Genomic DNA, 16,790 nt, shown 5'->3' on the forward strand with positions numbered 1-16,790 from the left:
TCTTCTGCAATTGCAATTTTTCAATGCATACGAACAATGTAGTTGCATATTACTTTTTGTATTTTTCAATACATAGCAATTTCTGTTCTGCAGTTGCAACTCTTTGACACATATGAACAATTTTTCCTTTCAATGGAAAAACAATTGCAAAAAGGACACTTTCCGCTCATTCTTTTCAAAAATTTAACAAAAAAGGTAAACACAACAGAAACAATATTCAGAGCATCGAAGTCAACGTTCATGACTGAACTTAACACAGATGCACTCAACAATCTCACAAAACTAACTACATCTACCTATGCTGTAAGTATAGCAATAATAATGTTTTTGCTGCATTTGCATTTGGCATGTAATAATCTAAATTAACGTTTGAATGTTTTATAAACAGGTCGAAGGTATTCTGACCGCAACAAATCCATATTCAACTCCTTTCGAACCTGTTTGTGCAATTTGTAACTGCCCAGTGAATTCATCCATAGCAATAGCCAATGCAACAATTTTCTGTTCACAATGCAATGATAATTGCCCTTTCCTCTACAAGCATTGTATAAATGCTGTAATAGAATCCATTACAAATAACTTTGTCCAGTGCATTATCAGGGAGCCCTTATTACATGACTTACTTCCTGATTTAAAATCAATGTCATATGAGACATATTTGCAACAGAAAGCTACCACTGTTTACATCTTACGTGACTTCAAAATTCAGAGCAAGTTCACACTCAATGAAGATAGCGAGCTATTACATGTCAACTAACAAATGGAAGGTACATCAACATATGCCTTAACATGTTTTCTCTCAAATATGTCCTCTCTTCAATTTACACTGTTATCATTTTGTTCTAACTAACCATTTGTTATACAGATTACAAAATCCAGGAGCATGGCAGCCTTCACATCCATAACAAATGCAAAAGTAATATGAATATGTTTCTTCATATTATGCTCTCACGATAATACAAGTATTTGACTTGCAATTTTGACTCATTTACAAAGAATATGTAACGCAACAGTTGATGAAAAAAGGCTAGAAAGTCTTTATGCATCTGTACTTGTACTGTTTCTGTTTCTGTTCTGTATCTCAAATGGATGAAAAAAGGCTAGAAAGTCTTTATGCATCTGTGTTTGTACTGTTTCTGTTTCTGTTCTGTATCTCAAATGGAACGCATTCTGCATCATGCTTCAAGCTTGACAACCAGAGATTGTCTTGCCAGCTTTTGTATCTATATTTTTGTCGCATCTTAAAAAGTACCATGTTTGGTTTAAATTATATCATTGAATACAGCAAATGCAACATCAGATCAGCAATAATTTTGTATCTACAGCTGCTGAATGCAAACACCAAAGATTCCATAGATTGATTAAACATGGCACTTATTATCTACTCAAGTTAAATGACAAATTGTATATTGAATCGGCTAGTCATTTCTGTCTCCTCCTATGTTATGGCTGAATGCTATGTTAGTTTTTGTTTGTTGCATAATGTAGCTAACGATTCAGGAAAGAGGCCTAGAAAGTCTTTATACATGTCTATTTGTATTGTTTCTGTTTCTGTCTTGTATTTGAGATCGAACGCATTCTGCAACATGCTTGAAGCTAGACTTTATAAATAGCATCAAACTATATGGACTTTAAAATGAATATATGTTGTTTGAAAATGGAATTATGACATAATGCATTTGGTATTATTAGTCCTTCCCTGGGACTATATGCAATCGATCAATTGCTGACCGTTGCTTGATCCGCATGATTTTTCATTATAATAGCATTATAACCTTAAGCCAAATGAAAGTTTTGGGCTCGAAAGGTTTTGTTTTATATTACCTGTGTTTCTGTTTACTGTTAGCTCTACAATTTGCTTAAATTTTTTCCATGTTCCTAAACACATCTGATTCAAAGTCAAACGTAGAGTTATATTTTTGAAACAAATGCTACAGGGTAACTGCTTTGCATAAAATCTGGTAACATTACCAGGAAAGAATTTATCCCACAGACCATGTGAATATGCCATATATCTGGAGACTGCTGACATGATTTGCAGTTTACAATCTGAAGAATGCTCACATGGTTTCCAATCTACAAAGCACAAAGGACACAATGACTGATATACATTTCTGGTAGCTTCCATTCATTCCATTGGTATTCTTGCTCGGACTCAATGCTGAATTTCAAACCAGTAAGTTTATCTGAACCCATTTCATTTTTTATATCATTTGAAGTCCAAACCTTATTTCAGAAGTTTATGACTTTGTAGGTTCATGGTTTTGATCTCTCCTTGTGCATTGCCATGTTTAACTAGTTAACGTGAATATGAAGTTTGATGACACATACAGTTCTGTAACCAGTAATAGGATTGCATGTGATAAAGTACCTTTGAACAGCTTGATCTTATTTTGAAATTTTGTTGTCTAATTAGCAACACTGCTGCAATGACTTCTGAAATGAAGCATAGAACAACTGCCAATATTAGAATATTACCAAGAGAACGCCTTGCTCAGTGTGCTTTCGAAACTAAACAGTTGGTTCAGGTATATACAATACTGAGTTTCTAATAAATTGTTTTTGCAAATTAAAACAGATCTCGTCAAGATTGGAAAACTGGAACAAGCCATGTTAGAGATCTGTTTTACTCTTATACAGCTATAAGTATTGCAGAAGAAGCCTTAGTTCACATAACTCCTTAACATGTTTTCTCTCAAATATGTCCTCTCTTCAATTTAGAATGTTATCATTTTATTCTAACTAACTGTTTGTTCTACAGATTACAAAATGCAGGAACATGCTGGCCTTCACGTCCAGAACACATGCAAAAGTAATATGAATATGGTTCTGCATTTTCATGTTTAGCTAGTTAGCATGAATCTGAAGTTTGATGGCAGATACAGTTCTCTAACCAGTAATAGCATTGCATATGATAAAATACCTTTCAGTAGCTTGATCTTATTTTGAAATTGTGTTGTCTAATTGGCAGGGGTGCTGCACTGACTTCTGATATGAGGCACACAACAACTACCAATATTAGGGTATTACAAAGAGGAGAGCTTCCTCGGTGTGCTTTCGAAACTGATCACTTGGTTCAGGTATATACAATACTCACTTTCTAATAAATTGTTTTTGCAAATCAAAAAAGATCTTGTCAACATTTCAAAGCTGCAAGAAGCCATGTTAGGCATGTGTTTTAGTCTTATACAACTTTAGTCAATCAAATACTCCTTTTAATCTTAAATAAAGTACGTTCGAATAGCTTGATCTTATTTTGAAATTTTGTTCTCTAATTAGCAGCACTGCTGCAGTGACTTCTGAAATGATGCATACAACAACTGCCAATATTAGAATATTGCCAAGAGAACAGCTTCCTCGGTGTGCTTTCGAAACTGATCAGTTGGTTCAGGTATATACAATACTGAGTTTCTAATAAATTGTTTTTGCAAATTAAAAGAGATGTTGTCAAGATTGGAAACCTGGAACAAGCCATGTTAGAGATCTGTTTTACTCTTATACAGCTTTAGTCAATGAAATACTCTTTTTAATGTTAAACAAGCTTTTGACACATTGTACATGATATAAGGATTGCACAAGAAACCTTAGTTCACATAACTCCTTAACATGTTCTCTCTCAAATATGTCCTCTCTTCAATTTACAATGCTATCATTTTATTCTAACTAACTATTTGTTCTACAGATTACAAAATGCAGCAACATGTTGCCCTTCACATCCAGAACAAATGCAAAAGTAATATGAATATGGTTCTGCATTGTCATGTTTAGCTAGTTAGCGTGAATCTGAAGTTTGATCGCAGATACAGTTCTGTAACCAGTAATAGCATTGCATATGATAAAATACCTTTCAGCAGCTTGATCTTATTTTGAAATTCTGTTGCTCCCTGCTCACATAAGGCAAGTACAATCTGCAAGTATTTGATGCTTCTTTCTGTTTGCAAGTATTTCAGCTTTTTTTGCAAATATCATATCCAGACATCTTTGTTTTATTTATGGATCAAGATATTATTACATGCAAAATTGAATTGAGATGTTTTAGGTTACACTTCCATGTTATTTCAGTCTTGCATAATTTGAGTACTGTTTTGACTCAACTAGTTTATTTGCATGAGCAACTGCAGTTGATGATATAAAGTGCAGCTCGTGAGAGAGCATCATGATCATGTCACGTGTTTTTACTCTTTCCCAAATATTTCTATTAGCTTACCTAAGTTGTCAAATTTTTCCATCACATGGAGCACCACATCAAATTCTGTTGGATTCGGATATAGATACAAATGACTTTTTTGAAATTCTTTATCTTGTAAAACAGAACCGGTCAGAGTTCAACGTGAAAGTACGTTTATTTTGTGCTTCATTTGGTTTTTCATATATGTCTCTAAAACTTTCCTATGTGTTAGTCTGGATTCTGTGTGCATTCTGTTTTAGTTTAATTGCATTCATTTGACTCGAGAATAAAAAAAGAAAGATCATGACACAGTTATTTACAAATAATAAATAAAATGATGCAAGCTTTTAAAATAAGCATGATAAAGAATGTCCAAGAAGTAAGTTTACCTCAACCCATTTCATTTTTTATATGATTTGAAGTGCACTTCACACACAGTGTCGTGTATGCAGAAGCTACCTTTGGAGTACTTCGGCAAGGGGACTTAAACCTTTTTATGAAACCCGTCCCTAAAATTTCTAGTCAGTTGTTTGCATTTTGTTGCACCATTTTGCCCCTTTGTTCTATACTAAAACAATGCCAATCTCATAATTGCCTACATCCTCAGCATTGTGCAATATTTTAAGCCAATGTTTCTATTAGATCTCATTGAAAAGCACGTGGTGCAAGCCTTGTTCCAGAAGTTTATGACTTTGTAGCCTCACACTTTTGATCTCTCCTTCTGCATTCTCATGTTTAGCTAGTTAGCGTGAATCTGAAGTTTGATCGCAGATACAGTTCTGTAACCAGTAATAGGGTTGCATATGATAAAGTACGTTTCAGCAACTTGATCTTATTTTGAAATTGTGTTGTCTAATTGGCAGGGGTGCTGCACTGACTTCTGATATGAGGCACACAACAGCTGTCAATATTAGAATATTACAAAGAGAACAGCTTCCTCGGTGTGCTTTCGAAACTGATCAGTTGGTTCAGGTATGTACAATACTCACTTTCTAATAAATTGTTTTTGCAAATCAAAAGAGATATCGTCAACATTGCAAAGCTGCAACAAGCCATCTTAGGCATGTGTTTTAGTCTTATAGATTTCCAGCACCGTAACACCATAGTTGATTTGATCACACTATCTATTCCTTGAATCGCCATAACAAGAGAGATAGTTGTGAAATTTGAATCACCTTTTCATAATTGTTGGATCATTATCTCATTCAAATATAGAATTATAACTAGTTAGAGAATGTTAGAAATATTTTGCTTATAAATATTTTTCATGCCAATGTTATTAAATTACGTCATTATTATTTATAATATTAAGATTTCAGATTTTATTAGTTTGAAGTTATAGGTTTTAACAACTTGAAGTCATTGTTTCTTTTATAGTCTATTTACTATCTTGAATACACGCCTAGGATAGGAAACCGTGCAGTTACAAAAGACACTGCAATCTTCAATATTTTAACATTTCAAACAGTTCAAAAACCCCAATTTATTTAGCTCTTCATCTGCAAAAACAGTTCAAACTACAAAAGACTGCCACTCAATCTGTACCAAGAACCATAGCTTCACCCAGGTCGTCTCGGCCCAAAATGGTGGTCGAAACCGACATTTACGGAAATTTCCATAAAACCCATGTAGCTAAGAGAAGCCCACAGTATCATGCCAGGCAGAAACCGCATTGTGTTTTCACCGCAGACAATACAACAAATACAAACGAAAAATCGCAGAGATTGCAGAGCTAAACAACCAACTAACAATAATAACCCAAAGGGCGCGAACAGGGTCCGATTCGTACCAACGTTACACATCCGCTTGGGAGTCACCGGACCACGTGCCATTCACCTCGAACGATGCGAGGCCCCCAATAAGACCCCAAAACCTTTCCACCCCCAAAACCTTGGTTCGACTTAGGTTATATCGCTCATAAAAGCCATGCAGGTAAGAGAAACCCTCAGTATTTAACCAGAATGCCATTAACTTATAATGCTCAAATAACCATGGACTCTTGCATGCAGGTAACATCAACCCTCAGTATTTAACCAGAATGCTATTAACTTATCATGCAGTAGCCGAACTTAACCTCTAAACAATACAACCAAGAATCACAGCTTCACGCAGACATTTACCGAAATTTCCATAAAACCCGAGCAGGCAGGAACTCCACCGCAGACGAAAAATCGCACAGACTGCAGAGCTAAACAAGCAAGTAACAATACCAACCCAAAGGCCGCGAAGACAGTAAAACCCAAGCCGAACTTTCCAGCATCTCGAGGAGGGACAGCTGGCCGGCGATCAGACCACCACAGCGCATGCCGACCACAGCTAAAACAAACCCTCAGTATTCAACCAGAATGCCATTAACTTATAATGCTCAAATAACCATGAAAAATCACACAGACTGCACAGCTAAACAACCAAGTAACAATAATAACCTAATGGGCGCGAACAGGGTAAAACCCAAGTCGAGTAACTTTCCAGGATCTCGACGAGGGACAGTTGTCCGCCCACAAGAGCACCACAGTACAAGCTCAATTGTTGATGCCTTGCTATGAAGTCACTTTATTTACTGATCATGTTTTCTTTGTATGGTCAGATTTCTCATGCCAAAGTTAATCTTCTTGAAGTTAGACCAGGAAAATCTGAAGCACTGATTGAAATTTCAGGCCATCCACAGCAAACAAGTGCACCCATTTTGTATGCAATTCTTGATCTCCCTCCGACATTTTCCAACATTTGCCAACAATTCGTCTACTGTCCCTCTGTTGCTACTTTTTGATTTTGATTTCTTAGAACAAAAGCAGATTCCTTGCTGCAATTAAATTTCTATTTAAGATAATTAACCATAAATCTGTCTGCAAACACCAACCCCTGTAGTACTAACTATATGCTTTGTTTCAAAATTCAGTCAAATCACAATATAAACAGTATTGGCAATTTCTCTGAGTTTGAGGACCCATTTCTTCGTCAATGGACTTCTGCCAGATTTGAAAGGTACACAACATTTGCAAAATTTTGTCAATTCCTGCTATCATGATGGTTTTGCTGATCACTATTTCTGTACTAATGTCCCTGGCATTGTATATCACCTTTGGCAGTGTGACAGCAGCTGGTGAGCTTATCACAAAAACTACAGTTGAACTTGTAACATCTGAACGCACAGTTGCAGCCATTCTAGGAAAGTCTGGAAATGATCTTGTTAAAATTCAGCAGCTAAGCTGGTATAAAGAAGCATAAATTTCTGCAAATTCCATGGGATCCCCTTCAACTGAAATTTTTGAAACATGCAGACTTGGAATGAAGTGCTGTCATTGCTGACAAAATGACATTGTATTGACAGAATGACAAAATGTTACAGCACAAATCCTATGTTCTTAAATGATCATCTTGTATTTGAACATTCATGTAGTGGAATGTTGCATTAATTATTAGTTAATAAAAATTGGCATTGGCAGTTTTTATTTTGTCTCTATGGCTCTTGATTCATTATGCTAATGTTTAATAAATTAGGCTCTTTATGTGTTATATATTTGATTTCATGTACAAAATCAATGTTATAATTCAATTTGAACAAGTTTCATAAATATAAATTACTATCTACTATATTTAGTTACTTGAAATCATTTATCTAATATTTGGGTTTGTTTGTTTCTAATATTTGATAGCCATGTTGGTCATGCTTTACCATCATTCACCATTTTCTATCTACTATATTTAGATACTTGAACTCATTTATTTAATAGTTGGGTTTGTTTATTTTTAATATTTGTTAACTACATTGGGCACGCTTTACCATCATTCACCATTTTAATGATGATTGACCATTTTGACCATGGATTAGCGAGATGACCATGCATTAGCATCACAACCATGTTAATTGTGATTAAACACTTTTTACTATTATTAATCATGATAAACATGCCAATTATAATTAAATTTAAATATCTCTGATCCAATATAAAAATATTATTATTATTTATTTTTATTTAGTTATAATATCACACTCTATCTTTGATGTTTAAATAAATAATGCATTTTATCATTTAAATTACCCATATAATATTAAATACTGGTTATCTATTCATATTTAATTATAAGTATTAAATTATTTATAGTTTTAACTAAGTATAAATTTCCTATAATATTTTTATTATTCAGTATTCATAATGGAAAGATTACACTTCCAATCACAAAGAAATAAAATTCCTTGAATAAAAAGATTCCCACATTGAAATGAACTTTTATGTATTTTTTAAAACACTATTAATTGAATATGATTTTCATAATTTATAACATGTAATATCATTTCTCCCAGTTCTATTAACCTGCAATAATTAGTTTATGCCAAAGTAAGCCTTTCTTGTCACCAGGTATAAAGTTTAATAACATAATAAGTTTTAAAAAATCAAGCTGTCAAAACATTATTTCTAACTAATAAATAGAGTAATTTGAAGTGGTATAGTCAATCTCCATTCTTTTATTATTTTCAATTATCGCATTTTTCGTCATTCTATATGTCATCATACCTGCTATGCTTATGTTATGCCAAATAAATCAATTATATTAAACTATACTCCCTAATTAAGATAATCACAAAATAGAAAAACAACTATGTTTAATGGCATCTGTTTATCTGTGACGTAAGTCCTTTCATCATACTTCGAAAAAATTTCAATAAAAAACTAACTTACTTAAATGGAACACAGATATTGCAGAAAGCAAGAGTATACAACCCCAAAAGATAATGAATTTTTTCTTGCAGATCATGATCAATTTACACTTCAACTCGTAAAGTTTAAATGTTTTTTTAATTTTAATCTGTTTATTTTAGTTTTTAATTTATAAAATAAACTTATCAAGATTACTTTGCTATTGTACTTAGATGCTATTTTTACTAACCCAAAACTATAAAAAAGACCAAAAGTCATGTCCTTTTGCATCACAACAAATTATTAATTAAATGCAACAAATTACTAATTAGAAATTAGATGCAGGGTTTATTTTCTTTGCTAATTAGTAATTGAACAAATTTAAAGTTCACACTAAAGTTATGATAAACAATATTTTTAAATAAATATATCTTTTGTTCTTTTGACCATGGAATAATTCCCCAATCATTGACATTAACCTGAATGGTATCACTTATGTCCAAACATGTCACTAGATATCTAATCTTTCAATCATGGGTTCAAGACTCCATAATTTTTAAATGCTTAAGTTCTTCTTTGACTTTCGAGAATGATTTATCTAAATATTGAACACTCTCCACCACGAATTTAATTAACAAATTTATATTCATAATAATGTTTATTTGCTCATTATCATTTTATGAATATTTCCATAATATTCAAATGTAAAAAAATAACAAAATTCTATGTTTTGTGCACCATGAATTCATTATTATGCATTTAAATATATTTTATAATTTCTTCATACATTAAAATGCATTATTATTACCTTTTATAGCTTTTTTCCCTCAAGTTTTCCATGATTCACTCTTAAATTTTATTACATTTTAATTATTAATCTAAACATTTTTTAAATCATGACACATTGGAAAATTACATCTAAAACTAATCTTACATTTATCACAATTCTTACTTAACAAACGCAAAGTTCATTATATTTCACTCTTTGCACAAAGTCAAAAAGTCCATACAACAATTCGTTATTCAATTCACTAAATCTTAATACAAGTAAGCATGCCTACAACACACTAGTAATGCAAACCAGCTCTGATGATAATGCAAATTAAACACAAATTAAATCTCATAATAATAACTCACCAAACTGTTCTGTTAACCGGCAGGGACTAGCGCCACAACAGTGGCTCCTTGTTTATATTGAAAACCACTGTTATTTCTTATATATATTATTGACGTTGTTGATAACGTCATGGTTTTTATAAAATACATGTTTTCGTCATTTTCACGTCCACTCTTCTGACTCAGAATTTATCTACTCAAATAAATTATTAAAATACGAAGGAAATTCATAATAAAATAATGGTCAACGGTAATCTTCGCCGGTGGCAAGTGGAATCAAACCTCAATATTTCAACAAATTTGCTATTATTTTATGAGCCATCTATCTTTTGAGTAATGATATTCCACCTTTATTTTTTTATAATATTTTGTGTACCGTCTTTCTTTTGAGTATAAATAATATTCAAACCCCATTTTCTTTTGAGTATAAATAATATTCAAACCCCATTTTCAACCTACAGTGGTTTGAAATCTGAAGCACAATTCATACATTAACAAATTCGATTCTATTTTGTTCCCATTTTTCATAATTGAAACTTGACTCTCAAATTCAAACCTATAGTGTGAAGGGTTGAAATTGGAAATATAATCATATTTGTGTCACATTTTAAACTAATGAAATTAGATCGTTAATTAATAATACATATTAATTTAATTGTTAATAATAAGTTGATTGGTCAGTGAGTGAGTAAAGGTTTTAGTCCTCGTCAAATTTTCCAATAAATTTAATTCTTTGACATTCCTTTATACTATATCAACCCATCTAGATACATTAAAAGAAATTATACATTAAAATAAAAATATATTAATTTAACAAAATGTGTGTTTATTAATAAGTTGGTTGAGGTATCGTAGATAAAAGTATTTAGTTAATGAGAAGTGAAGAAATTTAATTCTTTGACATTCCTTTATGCTATATCAACTCATCTGCATATATTAAAATAAAAATATATTAATTAAAAATATATTAATTTAACATATTAATTTATATCAACTCATCTGGATACATTAAAATAAAAATATAATAATTTAACAAAGTTTGTGTTTATTAATAAGTTGGTTGAGGTATAGTAGATAAAAGTATTTAGTTAATGAGAAATTATAGGTTCAGTTTTGTAGACCTTTCAAAAGCATTTAGTTAATGGGAAATTATAAGTTCAATTTTTTTAGATTTTCAAAAATATTTAGTTAATGAGAAATTATAAGTTCAATTCTTTTAGATTTTTCAAAATAATTTCTTTAAAAGGTCAGAAGTTAATTCTCCTAAATATCACAAAGTAAAAAAAGTTAAACGTGTGAAATGTAATCTTTTGGACTAAATCTTCTCAAATAAAATAGATATTTACTGCGATCTCTCAAAATAAAACCTTTGATTACTGGTTTCAAATTCAATTCTCCTCACCGTCTCACCCTAATATCTTCGACTGCGTTGCAGACCATCCAGGTCATAAAGCAGACGACGAGTCGATTCCAGTAAAAATCGGTGGAGCTGTTTATGCGCGTTCACGCCGTGCAAGTCTCAGATTCTCAGCAACCGTGGCCGAGGTGTGAGTATTATAAAGAAAGCCAGTGGCATTTCATCACATTATGGTTTAGCGACCATGGCTATGATGGCGCTTACTCGATTCTCGAGGGCTGTTTTTATTATCTTTTGTTTCTGCTTAATTCAATTCCAGGGCAGCAGAACTGTGGTCAATAATGGACTATTTGCAGCGGCTCAGCAATCGTATTCGGATGATTTCAGCGAAGACTGTGTCAATTATCACGCAGTCTACTCAGGCTACCTCTGCAACGGCTACAAAGACAAAGGCCGACGTCATTGCCCGGGATGGAGTACAATACTCGCTAAGAGTGCGGATAGAAATAGCATGAAACTAGTGAATTATTAAATATTATTCTACTAAAATATTAAGAGCATACGTAACATAATAAGGCAAATAGTGTGCCATTAATCAATACGAATGGCTTCCATTATCACCGCAACTCTAGCAATAGAGGGCGACAAAGAAATATCATCCCCATTGTCAAATGAAATAAGCACAACCCAAAAAATAGGGGAGACCATGTTGACACAACTCACTATAAAAGATATAGTTCTGAAGTTCTGAAGATTACATATGAAGATGAGCAATGACAGGTACTATTGGCATCTAACTTGACCACAAATTTGGTTAAGAATACATTTGCTATGAACCCGTTTCCTCTGCTATCCACAATGTAATCCCTTATGGTCCTTGTAGCTAACAAAGAGCTAGAGAAGCCTTCTACTATGAACCAACCAGGAAGTACAAGGTTGATTAATACCTCTATTAACCTTAACCTTGGCACTATGAAGGAGGAAATTTGAATTCCACACTTCCCCTCTGTGCCTTCTCTCTTTTCAACCAAGTACCCTTCAAGAGTTTCTAAATCCAAGACTATGATTCCTCTGTATTCCACATCTTTAGACCTGAGAGATCTTATCAGTAGCTTTGTCTTGACATCATGGTGGGCACCATGCGTTGGTATGCAGATGCAAATACATTCTCCTACATTAATGGATGGGGCAATGTTATCCTCTAGAAATTTACATAGAATATGGGGTTCAACAGGGGATTTTATAATGGAGTTGCCCTATGTCAATCTCTCCATTCCAGATGCAATAGGCAGTTATTTCCCCATGGCAGCCGTTCCTCAAACAGGTCAGACATTGGAGTAGGACAAGAAATTAGACACTAACTTCAATGTTCCAGGCATTTGATGAGCCAGAGATTGTAACTTTTTCCACTGTCCAGAATACAATGCATTTGTAGTTGCATTCACATGCCTCTACCGAGACTACTGCATATCGTAAAGTTAAGAGTTGCAGTAGGATGGAGTCTAAAACATTGTCATTGAAATTCATGAAATCCCGATAGAAGAATTGGGCGTAATGTTTGACAACATCATTATTAGTCCCTGCCATCTGGCATTCGGCAGGGACTATAGTAATCATTCGGGTGCGATATAGCATTAGTTTGTAGTGGCTGGCGAGGGTTATTCGGTCATTAGTCCAAAGTTTGGAAATGTGCTGTGCCATGATGTGCGCACATAGCCAAAGTTCTATTCCGCCCTAAACCTTTGCCATCTTATTTGGCCTCTTCCCGAGGCGGAAGAGGCCCGAGCATAGGCTAAATTGCTATTTAGGCCCAGTTCATTCTGCCTGACCGTCAGCGGTTTGATGTTAATGCTAACATTAATTCGTCAATTCGTATGTCAATTCGTATTATCTGCAAACAGGCATATGCTAAGGTTTGATACGGTTTGATCTGAACAGGTGTTGTGCAGGTGATCTTAACAGGTGTTGTGCAGGTGTCCGTGCATGGCGGGAGGTGTCATGAACCACCGCCTACCCGCTCACCAGAGTCGGATCCCCAATATCAACACCTCTCTGCGCAAAACCCCCACTAGTTTCAGTCGTTGAAGCCGTTGAAGAACCAGTGGATTAACCACCATCAGCAATAGTAACAGAGGCAGATGCAAAGCCGATGCGCCCCTCCCCCGACTGGCATTATTCCCTTCCTAGCATTAATTCAACCGTGTGTCTGTTGATGAATTGTTCCAAACTGTTAAGCCAATCTGAGTAGCCGAGTATCAATGGCAAGCCAATTTGGGTAGCCCCGTTGAGTAGTATGCAGCATCAACTACCAGCATCGACTCCTGAGATCGACTAAGAATCCTGGCAAGGACTTGCATTCAAGCAAACACCAGACGTAAGGACGAAAATTTCCCACAGGGAAGGCAATGGCAGGCCTGTTCTGATACCCACAAGCTGCATGCACAGTGAAATCACATCTATCATCATTGCTGAGGTCCACTGTAAAGGCTGTTTGTTAAACATTATATATTGTGGGTGGGCGGGGGGCCGGGGCATACCGATGCGTACGCAGGGAAGAAAAGAACAACTATAATCACCAACTCTTTCGCCATTGCCATCACTGGGAGTGATCTGATTGTTGCTTATTGGGCTGAATCTGTAGCTCATGACCAGAACCAGCAAAACGCTGCGTCCAAGGATTTTTGCAAGTAGCCAGTAAATGCCATCTACAACTACAGAAGACAGTGAACGAGAAGCAAGGGTTTTAAGATTCGCTTACCTCTGGTCTTTGCTACCCGGCCTGGCAGTGGATTGATGTCCTTCCATTCCCAACCCTGCACATGTGTGGCAGGAGTGGAGGATCAATAGTAACCGCTAGTTTATAGGGAAACCACGGTTGCTGACACTATATGTAATGTTATATAACAATATTATCATTTCCGGATGGAAGGCACTATTATGAATTTCTTTCAGGTGCCAAGATATTGGTGATACTGGTACAGCAACACCAGATTTAACTCAGATTTAACTCTTCAAACTAGAGTTGATGACATCCCAATCGATCTTAGTATCTGTTAAAAAACGAACGTCTGGGTTAAACTTAGACGCCGCTTCCATCTGGTTTTATTTTGACACCTCTTCCATCTGGTTTTATTTTGACATTGCTGCAGCTGATGACACCTTCGGGGCGGGAAGTGGGAGGCCGTTCCGTGGAGTACAAGCTGAGCGTCAAGAGCAAGCAAGACAACATCTGTCAAAATGCATGTAAGCGAAGTTGTTATTATAAATAATTGAAACTTACTTTTATATTATATATTAAATTGTTTATAAAATTTTGTTTTCCCCTTTTTCATATATTTTCATTGTTCGAGTGTTATAATGCTACTCCTTGCCTCCTTTCTCATAACAGGTTTACGCGCAATTTCTTCCCTTCTAAAAGGCCTCTTCCTCCTTTACTAAATCAGGTGTGGTTTCATCAATTTTCTGCACAAAATCCCTGAGGTTCTCTTAATTTTTTCGAGGGTTGGCTTATTGGGTGTGGTTTCATCAATTTTCTCCACAAAATCCCTGAGGTTCTCTTAATTTTTTCGAGGGTTGGCTTTTTATAGTGTTATATACGGTTAATATCAGGGAAGGGCCTTTAGATCTGAAGGTATTATGGGTCAGCAATCTCTGATATACAGTTTTGTCGCGAGGGTCAGTTTTCTGATCCAAATCTTCTCAGAAAATTCCAGCAGATGTCTATGCCTGGGGATGATGCAGATAAGTTGCATAAGATTTTCATAACTTCTCAGGCAAGTAACCCTTTTGTTCATTATTAATCTGATTTCTACATAAACTTATCTCTGCTTGAGCATTATTTTGTTCTAATGCGGTCGCTTGGGATATAGGTTGAGGTTTTACCTTCAATGGACCACGTATCTAGCACTGGTGCTGCACTCACTGGAACCTATTCTGCAGCAGGATTGGGTGACTTATGGATTGGGGTATCTCGTGCAGATGGTTCCAAGTGTGAAAGATGTTGGAATTATTTGCAGGTTGTTGGTTCCTTCGTAGACCATCCTACACTTTGTGAACGATGTTACAAAGTGATAACTTTTGAAGCAACTCCCAATATTGCTGTGGCTGTCTAATTTTACCTCATTATCCACAGAAAATTTATTACAAATCTTGTCTGAAGTCCAGATCTTCTCTCACTAGTTATTGTGCTTTTATTTAAATATTCACCCAGATCTTATCTCTGCTTGAGCATTATTTTGTTCTAATGCGGTCGCTTGGGATATAGGTTGAGGTTTTACCTTCAATGGACCACGTATCTAGCACTGGTGCTGCATTCACTGGAACCTATTCTGCAGCAAGATTGGGTGACTTATGGATTGGGGTATCTCGTGCAGATGGTTCCAAGTGTGAAAGATGTTGGAATTATTTGCAGGTTGTTGGTTCCTTCATAGACCATCCTACACTTTGTGAACGATGTTACAAAGTGATAACTTTTGAAGCAACTCCCAATATTGCTGTGGCTGTCTAATTTTACCTCATTATCCACAGAAAATTTATTACAAATCTTGCCTGAAGTCCAGATCTTCTCTCACTAGTTATTGTGCTTTTATTTAAATATTCACCCAGATAACAAGCATTGTTCATATTTGTTGAACTAAATGAGTTAGAATGGTAGCATTAAGGTGTTAAAGCAATGCTTATATACTTAGATGTCAATTGCTAGTCAGCTGATTCAATATAGGACCTGGGTAACATATTAACTGGTGGTGCTCAATGGTCTAGCAGTTTTGGTGGCGAGAGATTCGATTAATGTTGTATTTGCATATTCCCACGATTAATAGTTACAGATAGGTACTTGTGCATATTGAACTAGAATTCGTTGGAGTTGCTAAAGCAAAGGAAAATCATGTGTCTAACCTCTACATCAGTCTGAAGAACACGATCAAGTCCCATTGAGTTTCAATATGGCATGGTGCTTGCGGAGTACACGAATTCAAAGGTAATTTTACAAGTATTGCTACTCAGTAAGAAGAGCTTCATGTTTTGTCGATGGTTCAGTTTTCAAGGAAGCAGCAGGATTCGAACAGCGCCCTCTGAGAGAATCGGTTCCCGGAGACAAGCCCTTCTCTGGCGTGACCTTTTATCTTGCAAACCATGATCTGTTCTTTTTCTTAGCTATCATTACTGTAACATTTGTCTTGGATAGAAATTCCAAGAAAGCACTATGAAAATCTGTTGTTCAAGGTTTTGGAAATTCTCTTGTTCTTGTAATAATTAGGCTCTCCTGTAAAAATGTTTTACTGGCAGCAACTTTGTTTGCACTATCAAAATACAAGCTAATTGAAATTGCAACACAAGCCCCCTGCCATCGCTTGAGACACACTCATTTTATTCACATTGATGGTAGCTTTACTCGCTCATCCTTAGCAGCCATTTTTTATCAGAGCTTTTGAAAAGGAGTCAGAGCCATAATGGAGAGTGTACTCGGTCATATTCTAGCAGTATGAAATTGCAGTTTAGTCTTCAATAG

General features: G+C 35.1%; 1 protein-coding gene across 1 annotated transcript; it reads left to right on the forward strand.

The window, feature by feature from the left end:
• Positions 1–14,306: 14,306 nt before the first annotated feature.
• LOC149179594 (uncharacterized) lies at positions 14,307–16,562 on the forward strand. The gene is made up of 4 exons (XM_089413592.1): positions 14,307–14,524; positions 14,670–14,724; positions 15,151–15,297; positions 15,546–16,562. Exons 1-4 carry the CDS (start codon positions 14,307–14,309, stop codon positions 15,786–15,788), a joined length of 663 nt encoding a protein of 220 aa, XP_089269718.1. The 3' UTR covers positions 15,789–16,562.
• Positions 16,563–16,790: the final 228 nt, after the last annotated feature.

Source organism: Pinus tabuliformis, chromosome 3_2 (assembly GCF_031772625.1).
Source record: "Pinus tabuliformis cultivar Carrire ecotype Pingquan chromosome 3_2, CPIR1, whole genome shotgun sequence".
Classification (NCBI taxonomy): domain Eukaryota; kingdom Viridiplantae; phylum Streptophyta; class Pinopsida; order Pinales; family Pinaceae; genus Pinus; species Pinus tabuliformis.